This window comes from Mandrillus leucophaeus, unplaced genomic scaffold, assembly GCF_000951045.1.
Source record: "Mandrillus leucophaeus isolate KB7577 unplaced genomic scaffold, Mleu.le_1.0 Scaffold536, whole genome shotgun sequence".
Lineage (NCBI taxonomy): Eukaryota > Metazoa > Chordata > Mammalia > Primates > Cercopithecidae > Mandrillus > Mandrillus leucophaeus.
Genome location: NW_012105764.1, coordinates 2,136,347 through 2,147,624, shown reverse-complemented (window position 1 = coordinate 2,147,624; position 11,278 = coordinate 2,136,347). Strand labels below are relative to the sequence as shown.

At 41.4% G+C, this 11,278-nt stretch overlaps 1 protein-coding gene across 2 annotated transcripts in view; it reads right to left on the bottom strand.

Annotated features, from left to right (window-relative positions):
- RNF219 (ring finger protein 219) overlaps positions 1-9,834 on the bottom strand; it is a 43,665-nt gene extending 33,831 nt beyond the window's left edge. Inside the window, exon 1 of one of the 2 annotated variants that reach the window (XM_011997298.1) lies at positions 9,698-9,834. In XM_011997298.1, the coding sequence (XP_011852688.1) occupies positions 9,698-9,769 (72 nt within the window). In that variant the 5' untranslated portion in view covers positions 9,770-9,834. The remainder of the gene's footprint in view (positions 1-9,697) is intronic. The other variant, XM_011997299.1, reaches the window with a different exon arrangement.
- Between the last annotated feature and the right edge of the window lie 1,444 nt (positions 9,835-11,278).

Genomic DNA, 11,278 nt, shown 5'->3' with positions numbered 1-11,278 from the left:
AGGCATTCCAGCAAGCAAAGGAAGAGGAAGAGCAACCAGCAGAGGAAACTGACAAGGAGGGGTCCTGTGATGTAGGAAAGGAGAATATGATATCACAGAAGTCCAGGCAAGGAAGTTTTTCAAGAGAGAGGCAGCGGCCAGATAAGTAAAATATTGATGAGAGATTGAGTTTGATGTGCATTGAGATGTGACTATGGGATTTAACTGCTTGGAAGTCACTGTGATCAGCTACCGACAAGCACTGTTTCAGTGAATGTTGGGGATGGAAACCTGACTGGAGGTTGAGAGACAATAAAAGATGAAGAAGTGAAGACAGAAAATACAGACAATTCTTTCATGTTTTGCTGTAAAGGAGAGAGCATAAAAATGAGACCACAGTTAGGAATGCCAATGGGAATGATAAAGAGAGGATATTAGTGATGGAGGAAGAGTGATGGGGGTATTACAGCAATAGGCAGCAAAGTCCCTAAGAAGTCAAGAGGGGAAAGGGATTCAAAGCACAAAAGGAGATTTTGGCTTATACAAGAGTGAGGGTTTGTCTTCTTTTGCAACAAAAGGGAAAGTAAGAGGTGTGTGAACGAATACAAAGGGGTTGGAAGATCTGTGGATGGTATAATGAGGAAATTCATGTTCCAACTATTTCAGCTGTTTATCTTTTGTCGTTAAATATGGGGTGAGGTTATTAGGTGAAAACGAGAAGGGAGGTGGGTTACAGATTTGAGAAAACAGGAGAATAAGGCAGTAATTTTGAAAAGTGAGAAAGCAAATTTACTAGGGATATGTAGTAGATTGGTATACATTGTTGAGTTCCTTTTCCAGGTCTGTGGTTTCTAATGCAAGGTAAGATTAATTAATGTAGGTGTGTATTTTTCTTATCAATATTTAACTGTGGAGATTCAGGCAGGAAGTAGATGAGTAGTTCGGTTTATCCAGAGTTGGGGTTTTTGCCAAGGAGGAAGAGACAGGGACTGATGGTAAAAAATGACCACAAATAATAAGGGAAACACGTAAGTGGTAATGATGACAGTGAAAAAGTGATAGGGTCAACAAAAATGTCTCGATAAGGTTAAAGTAATGGTGGAGAGTAAGTATGATGGAAACAGGATCGGAGAGTGTGATGCTTATAGTCAAGATACTAAAGGTAGTGTAACTGCTTTCGCTAACGTTTTGTCCTGGGCCATCTTATCTGATATGTTCTATTTTCACTCTCAATCTCATGTGTCACATGGCATTAACATCTATCCTATGCTGACAACTCCCAAGTCTCCCTCTGTAACTGGACCTCAGTAAGTGGCAGAGCTTAGGCTCTGACAGACACACCTGGGGCCAACTCCAGTTCTGCCATTTATTGAGCAATCTGACCTTGGGTAAGCCCTTTAGCTACTGTGGGCATCAGTTTCTGCCTCTGAAAACTGTGGCTTAACCTAGCAACCTTTTCATTCAGGTTTAAGATAATACAATGGATGTCAGCACGGACACTTCCACAAAGCAATCCCTCAAAAAAAAAAAAAAAAAAAAAAAAAAAAAGTAATAACATTACTATATCCAAGTGCCTATGAGCCAACTACATATAAGGATACTGCAGCTGCCTCAACCATAATATGTCCAAAATCAAACTTGGCCTCCACACACACTTGCTCCTCTTCCTGCACACCCTCCCATCTAAGCTAATGAGATCACTACTTCTCCATTTGAGCTACAACAGAGCTATGTCTGAATCACTCTTTCTACTTATCCTCACCATCCAAACTGTCACCAGATGCTGGTATTATACATTAAGTCTGAGAAGTCACAGATATGAAGATTCACCAATATTTTATGTGTCACTAAGAATGAAAAACTGTCAATTACAATAGCTAAGATACAACCAGATTCCAGAGATGTTATAATTTGAAAAAAAAAATGTACATCTCAGAATAGTCAAAACATGACAAATCTACCTCCAAATGTTCTTTCACCTCTCATCTATCCTTTCCTTTGCATCTTCACCCCAATGAATTTAAGGTTCTCATTCTTTTACCTTTGATCTACTGCAATGACCACCTCCCAAGCTTACAAATGTTCATTTCAGCACACCTTTCACAATGATGCCAGAGCTACCTTCCTAAAATATGAATAAGCAGCTTTCACTCCTCTCCTACAAAACAGTAATGATTTTTTTTTCCTGCTCATAGTTCAAGGTATAGCCTTCAAAGAACATAATCTAATTCTTAAACAGCCATTTCCTTTGATCTACCATTTCAATATTTGACACAATGCACACTTCAACTTCACAGGTCTACTTATGTTCACCAATAAGAATATGAACATTGAGGGCTCCCTGTTTATGGGCTCCCTATTTATGGAGCTCCCATTTCTCAGCTTGATGTATCCTCCTGGTCTCTCCATCCTCCCTAGACAGTAACAGAGAAGAAAAAAAAAAAAAAAAATTCCTTCCCTCCTTTTAAGATGCAAATAAAATGCTACCTCCTCTGCAAGCCTTCACTAATCTTTTTCAGAATTAACCAAGTCTTTGATAGGGTACTCTGTTCATTTATTTAATGTTCACCTCTTTCTGCATTGTGCTGTACTTAAAAACTGTTTACATCCTGTCTTCCTTAATAGATTTCAGGTTCACTGACCTGGATGAGTGTCTTTCTCATCTTTGACAATAACTGTAAGATTAATAAAAGTGAATTTTGATGTACTATAATGAAAGGCTGAGATAATAATCCTAAAAATGTTTCAAGCAACAAAAGGTCAACAGTCACTGTCAAACTGTGAAAAAGCAAAAGTTTAACCTCCACATTTAATATGCCAAAATGATACGGAACCACCACCACAGGCAGACTGCTTGGCTCTGTCTACTAAGAGCCATTAACAATGTCACCCACAGGAAAATTTTCTGCACTGTTGGATACCTGCTATTATCACCACCTTTATGTTGGAGGATTTCTGAAACAGCTAATTCATTTCTTTGGAAATGAATACTGGAATGAGTATTTATCAGATGAAGATTTCTAGACAACAGAATCAATTAATTTATCTTAGGAGAATAGAAATTTCTAAATAACTACTAAAACAAGTTACTTGTTATATATTTGACTGTAATCTGTGGTAGCAAAACACAAAGAATCTAGCACCCATCCTCTTCTACCCAGATCCTCCTGCTCTGGGCAGAACAAAACACACACATGATTTTCTTTAATAAGATCTTTCCAAGACAAAAAAAAAAAAAAAAAAGTCATCATTTGTCACATTATTAGACTTTCTATCCGGTTTACTCTCCAATGAGACCTGTTGCAATAAAACAGAACTCATGAAATAAAAATACAAGACCAAAAAATGGCAATGGTAAGTAACATACAATTCCAAACTCATCTGGAGTAAGCACATTAAAGTGGTATCCTAGGGAGTGGTCCCCAACCTTGTTGGCACTAGGGACTGGTTTCATGGAAGACAATTTTTCCACAGACTGGAGGGTTCCACCTCAGAACATCAGGCATTAGAATCTCATAAGGAGCACACAATCTAGATCCCTTGCATGCACAGTTTACATTCGGGTTCGTGCTCCTATGAGAATCTAATGCTGCCTCTGATCTGATAGGAGGCGGAGCTCAGGTGGTAATGCCACCTCACTCCCTGCTCACCTTCTGCTGTGCAGTCCTGGTTCCTGATAGGCCACTGACTGACCAGTACCGGACTGAGACTGGAGACTCCTGCCCTAGGGTATATCCCCCAGGTGTAAAGGATGGGTCCTTCTTACTGGAATGGGCCTGAGGGGGCAGTCCTTGGGGCAGATATATTAACCTTATAATCTGTTACTCTACTCTGATATTTCATTTCTTTTAAGGATGTTCCAGTCTTAAGAGACTCCAATCTACCACCAAATCCCCTTTCTTAAAAAAAGCAAGTATACTTGGGCAGAGACATGCCCAAGGCTGTTGTTCATTAATATCCACATCATCCTAGACTCACCCACCAGGAGTTATACATTGGCTTCAAACAGCGTTTCTCAGCTTTGGCATTACTAACATTTTGGACTGAAGAAATTTTTGTTTTAGGGGGTTTCCTGCATATTACAGGATGTTTGTCTAGCAGCATCCCTGGGCTCTACCCACCAGATGCGAGCAGCAGCCCCTTGAAAACAACGCGAGATGCCTCCACACACTGCCCCATGTCCCTGGGGGACAAAATCTACCTCCACCTAGTTGAGAACCACTAGTATGGGATATTCACAGGGATCTTACTAATAAGCTAGTGGGACTGTTAGTATCAAATCCATTTTCAGTTGTGGAAACTGAGACTCTAAGAAATGATGATATGGGTTATAAATGGTAGAGCTAGCATTTGTACTCAAAGTGATTCAACTGCAAAATCATGTGTTATTTCAACTAAGAAACAGTTATTTCTTCCTTGGAGCAGGGTTAGTGAACAATAATCTGGGAATAATAAATACAAGACGATGTGCCTGAAGGAAGTGAGATCCTGGACACTGATGGAGGTGATGGGAGGGAAGAGGGTATTGATGCACTTTACCAACTGGTCTTGCAATTATATCTATTATAAAATCAACCCCCCTGCCCTTCTAGCATCCTCCCCTCACTAGAGACAAGAGCCTACTCTGCTTCTAGAACGAATATTATTCTTTCTAGTACCTTGTCAAAACTTTATGGGTTTCTCTAGTGAAGACCTGGAAAGACAATGAAAAGGATTAGTCTTCGGTGTAAAAATGACTATGATAGGGGCACTACTACTTCAACATTAGGAATTTGGAAACTTTTCAAAGTAGAATTCCTGGATAGCTCTTGGTTATGTTTTAAGACATCCCTGGCTCTGGGCCAAAATTTAGGTCCTATAACTTAAGGAAAAAAAAACCTGTGTGAAATAAGTCATTAATGCCTATAGTACTGGTTCCCCATTCCTGTCCAGGTAAAAGGAGAGATGATACATCTCTTCTCTCCCACCTTGATCCCTACCAGAAATGCTTTAGGATAAACTGGAACTGTATTTGTCAAGTAAGTATGTCAGCTATTGCATACCAACCCTGAAAATTACTAGGATACATCTATGATTTTTGAATTAATTTATTATACACTATGTAAAAATACAATATTGTCAGACTTTTCTGAAAGTGACTAAATCCTTCAAACTTATTTTAAACCGGAAAAAAGAGAAAAATGTAGAACTTGCAGTCCATATGGCTTTTTTCCAAAGCAAATTACTTATGACAATTATGTACAAGGCTGGTTCTTAAATCCACTCGTGGGAACTGAGAGGCAATCAGGACTCAAACATGGGCTCCATGTACTGACGTGGATGACTTGCTGGTCAATCAACAGCTCCAAGTGAACAGTGATTAATGAATTTTGTCATACTGGAGTGAGGACTCTAAGTTGCATAAGGCTTTGTCCCTAGCCCTATCTTTTCAATATTTTAAATAAACAACATGGGTGAGAAGCAGAGAGGCATCCCCTAAAGAAGGGATCCTTTTGATAGCATTCCTTATGGGAAACAGTCTATTAGAGGATACTCCAAGACAAAGGAACTCCTGCATTATAAGGAAGCTGATTTCATTTCTGGTTATTTCAGCCAGAAAGCTTGACCTTAACATTAAGTAGAAATCATTATTTTATGGAGCCACACAAGGCCTGAGTCCCTTCCAAATGAAAAATATTTTAATTATTTAAAGATTCTCTATCATATCCATTCATTCCAGAACTATTTCAGTCCACCTACATTCCAACCCCAATTTCATTCTCTCCCAAATGCTTTCAAAATATTCTGGTTGTTTATCTTAAAGTGTAGGGCCCAAAACTGGACTCAGAGTCAAATGAGAAATAACTGAATATGATACATTTATGTTGAAAAAGCATTACTTTGCACTTCTCTTGAGAATCTCTTTCACCCTTTCATAAAACCAACTGCGGGCCACATTTGGCTTTCACTCATGGCAAAATGCATGCATGGCCAATAGAAAGTATTACATGCCATAATTTGGTTTCACAGTTTGAGTCTCAATTGAAAAGATAAACCCCGGAATTAACTAGAGGTAAACTGGTTTGTAACAGCCTGGTAGCACTATCAAAATGTCACTTAACAGATACCCTGGGATAGATCATTACTACATTTCTGCTGGCTGGCCCACCAGTCTAAGAAATTAAAAAAAAAAAAAAAAAAAAAGGAAGAATAGGCAAGAAAATATGTTATACAAAAATCATCCCATAGGATGGTACCTAACTTCTTCAGGCCACATACAGCTCTAACTTACAACATTTACAAAGTAACTAAAAACATTATTGGGTAGAGAAAATTCACTTTTAAGACTGAAGTAGAGACAGAGGTCTGAATTTTCCAATTTTAAGTGCAAAGGCAAAGTATTAACAGGTGAACACTTAGGCTCTCTCTCCTTCCTCTCCATCCCCACTGGCATCTATCTTTTCAGATTTAATGCCCTGCCCTCACCTCTCCCCCTTCATGGTATCCACTTTGTGACCCTCCATCACAAAGTGGAATAATCAAATAATCAAAAGAGAAGATGGTGACTGTGAGATCTGGGGACATACGGTGACAGTGGCACAAGAACAAATATCTTTAAAAAAGAGCTAGGTAGGAAGGACCTTAGGACCATTCTCAGAAGTGGCCAGAGATGCTCTATGTTAGGGAAGCAGAAGTGAACCTGAGGACAGGCCATTTTTAGTATCTCACAGTATAATATGTGTAGAAGGGTGAGAAGCACAATCATATTGAATTTGCTTTCACTATACAAAAGGCAAGAGTCATAGAACCAGTTGAAAATTCTGGATGTACTGTGGCAATTTCCAGAACAAACAGGTCTCATTTGGTTGGGAATGCAAATCTTCATTTAGAAGTGCTCCAGCTTCATAAAGCAACTGGGAAGAACAATTACTGGAAAAGGCTGGTTTCCTCAGTTTGAGGGCTGGCCTCAATGGCTACAGCAAAAGCTAACAGTTATTAAATATTATGTGACAGACTTTATGCTGAACTTTGCACATGCTTTGTGTAATCTTCTGAAAACTGAAAGGATAGGGAATTCATGTTATTACCATATTTCTACTGTTACAGATAAGGAAACAGGCTCAAAAGAGTTAAGTAACTTCAGCCAGGCACAGTGGCTGTGCACAGAGGCCGAGGCGGGCAGATCACCTGAGGTCGGGAGTTCAAGACCAGCCTGACCAACATGGAGAAACCCCGTTTCTTCCAAAAATACAAAATTAGCTGAGCGTGGTGGCGCATGCGTGTAATCCCAGCTACTCGCGAGGCTGAGGCAGGAGAATTGCTTGAATCCGGGAGGCGGAGGTTGCGGTGAGCAGAGATGGCGCCATTGCACTCCAGCCCGGGCAACAACAGCAAAACTCCATCTCAGAAAAATTTAAAAAGTTAAGTAACTTGTAAAAGGTTGTATGACTGGTAAGATTAGAACCCAGCTAGTCTGAATGTAGAACTCAGGCCCTCACTGAAATTTCTGCTTCCATGGTGGTATCTGGCTGGGGAGGCGGATGGGGAAGCCAGTTTAAAAATCCTTATTTTTTCTTTTTTCTTTTCTTTTCTTTTTTTTTTTTTTTTTGAGACAAAGTCTCACTCTTGTCTCCCAGGCTGGAGTGTAATGGCGCGATCTCAACTCACTGCAACCTCAGCCTCCCAGGTTCAAGCGATTCTCCTGCCTCAACTGGGATTACAGGCGCCTGCCACCACACCCGGCAAATTTTGTATTTTTAGTAGCAATGGGGTTTCACCATATTGGCCAGGCTAGTCTCAAACTTCTGACCTAAGGCGATCCGCCTGCCTCGGCCTCCCAAAGTGCTCGGATTACAGGTGTGAGCCGCCGCGCCCGGCCTAAAAAGTCTTAATCTTTTTATTTTTATCATCTGATTTTTATTTTATAATAAAGTTAACCAATACAGAAAAAAAAAACAAAAAACACTAAAAGTGCCTGCTATCATGGATGAGCTTAGGTGAGTGTTTTACGAAGTAATCTGAAGACGAATGATGATAATGATAGAGGTTCAACTGTGAAGACTCAAAGCCTTAGTACTCCGAAGACACAAATGATAGTATACAGGTTCAACCACAAAGACTCTAAGCTATAGTATTCTTATTTTAAAAATGGAAAAACAGCCCTATCTTAAAGCACTGGTGTGAAGAGTAAACAAAATAATATATGCATACAAAAGCACTCTGTAGTCTGCAAATCACTCACTATATTCTATGAGGTATCACTCTCATTAAATACAGAAAGTATAGGTTTGGTAAATCAGACAGAACACTGTCAACACAATTGCAAAAGACAGCCTGTAACCAACGGAAACTAGGTATAATGTGTAAAAAATTACTTCCCAAGCATATTTTTATCAGCCTTTAAAGCTAGTGTTGGAGGAAATTAACTCAGAATTTAACACCCATTTCCAGGGACTTTATGTCAGGAGCCAAATGCAGACTGCGGCAAATAGAAACATCGCTTCTTCCCTCCCCCTAGCCATGCATGCAGGCAGTAAGTAGTAGCAAATGCCAGCTCAAACACCACCCTCGAAGAGCCCATCCTTAATCTCTCCAGTCAAATTGATCAAGCCATCCCCAATACATAATCCCCAGCACATTTGCTATTTCATTGGCATTTCATTCTGACTGCTATCAAGAATTATCAGTTGCTTCCAATGCTGACTTACTTCTACTTTTTGAACCCAGTAAATTCACACAGAACTTGAATCACCCCAGGCAGATCGTACTGGCCGGCACTCAAATGCTTGCTCTAGAAGTTTGTATTTCTCAAATCTAAGTCTACGGCTGTAGTTTCAGTCTGCGCTGGGGGGTAAACACAGACCCAGACACACTACAGACGTAAAAATAATTCAGGGTGGAAAAAAATTGGTGGTTGTATCTTTCCCCTTCTTGATCTATTCGGTAAAGAAATGCTCTTTAAAACACCAAAAGTGAGGCGGAAATGGAAATGAAAGAGCAGAGGAATGCATTAGAATATTCAAAGCTCCGTTTCTAAGTCAGAACCACTTTCCCTACTTTGTTTCACAAACACAGTAGGCACCTCTTGCATCACAAAGAGAGAGTATTCTATCTCCTGACTGACCCATTCTTGGAGTTAAAGGCCACACCTCTTATTCTAATACCCTCCACGGGCACTTACTATTTACTTTTCAAATTAGGAATTCAGAGCAAAGGTCATCCTCAAGGCCAGGATAAGAAAAGGCAAAAGGTCTTGGAAATGGAAAAGACTCAATACACAGCACCGTAGGCCCCAGAAGATGAACACTAGTTACACGGAGGACTAAAGAGCCCGAGGTGAGGCTCCCAGGAAATGTGTTTTAATAGGCTTCACTACACGCCACGCGAGCCTGCACAGGGAAGTTAAATATCGCTGCGACGTGTTTCTGATGGGGCCTCCCGCGAGGCCGGCGTCTTGCCGGTGTGAGGCCGCGGGCGGTGGCAGGGCCGTCTCGCCGCCCTCCTGGCAGACCACGGGCCGCTGTCACCCTCTACCGAAAGGCGCCCAGATGAAACCATTAATCACGGTGCACTGCCCCAGTCTCCCAGGACGCGGCTCCCATCAAGAACGCGGGTGAGCGTTTTCTCCCATCTCGGCGCCTCACGCCCCTTCCCCGCCCCCGCACGAGACCGCCCTCGGCCCGGCAAGCGACTTCATATCCAACCCCGTTTTGTAGCTGTGCCCACAATCACCCATTACCTTCCCCAAGCAAATGTGGCACGTGATGGGCAGAGTGAGCGACAATGTAACATTCTGCACGGTCTGAGCCATGGCAGCGTTCAGAATCCCGCCAACACGGAAGTCCCGCCGACCTACCGCGACTCCTCGCCAAGACTGGGCACGCGCGGACCGGCTACGGCGGCCCGATAGGGCCATAACCCGCCTGGGAGAGAAAACGCACTTTGGAAACGCGCGATCTCCAAGGCATTTTCCTTTCATTAAAAAATAAATAAATAAATAAATAAAATAAAATAAAACAAAATCACTGGTTAGGGAGCTGCAAGATACCTACGAATGTGTAGGAAGGTAGTTTACTACAAGTCTCGAGGATCTTGGAAAATCTAAAGGAATGCGTAATAGTGGAGAGAAGAGAGGAAGATACGGAAAGGCGATTTTTAAAATCCCCAAATTGTTATCGGGGATTGGATGGGGTGAAGGAGAGTTTTTCCCTAATTATTAAACCTCACACAGTCCGTCAACACAGCGCAATCAAAACATGAAGAGAAAAGACGTTATCTACACGTTTCAATTTTTTTTCAAAACAGCTTTCCACCTCCGTCAGTTCTCTTTCCACTCAAATAATATAATGTGCTTCCAGAGGGTACAATAATTCACTTAAGAAAACAGTGATTGTCTCCTTATCTGTGTCTGAGACGATCCGGATACATTTAATTGCAGCTTTCCCTGAAAATACGCTTTCCCTTGGACTGTTCTGGGTTTTCCACCAAAAGGAGATTTAACGTTTTAACGTCTTGACTTCAGGTGCATGGTTGGATACGAAATGTACCGCTCTGCTGTTGAACCCCAAGGGAGAATTATTTGTGAGGTTATAAATTAGCTTTTCCTACCAACAAAAAAAAAAAAGAAAAAACCTAAAAGTTCCTAAATTCATCTTAAATGAAGTATAGCAGATTTGGAATTTATCTGCAACTTACTTTAAGCGAGGAAGAGCTGATGTGATAAATTATGCTAACAAATAAAATCTGGAGTTGAGAGATTTAAAAACAAGACCACTGAGACAACTTTTACTAATCTTTCTGAAAAAGAGGCAGTATGACTTCAAGAAGCAGCCTCATGGTTAAAAGAAACGGTTCTGGACCTGGGCTGCTCCAGCGGAAATCCCTGCCCCCAACAACTTCCTACCTAAATGGTAGCTCCATGGCTTCAGGCAACTTTTGTTTTGTTTTGTTTTTTGAGACAGGGTCTAGCTCTGTCACCCAGACTGGAGTGTAGCGGTTCCAACACAGCGATGTTCCAGGCTCAAGCGATCCTGTCCGCCTGCCACAGCCAGCCTCCTGAGTAGCTGGGATTACAGGCATGCGCCACCACGCCTGGCTAATTTTTGTATTTTTAGTAAAGACGGGGTTTCACCATGTTGATCAGGCTGGTCTCCAACTCCTGACCTGAAGTGATCTGCCCGCCTCGAGGGTCAGGGAGTGGTTTCCCCATGTTGCCCAGGCTGGTCTCGAACTCCTGGGCTCAATGGATTCCCCCTCCTTGGCCTACGGATTACAGCTGTGAGCACTATTCTGCTCTCTACTTTTATGAGATCAACTTTGT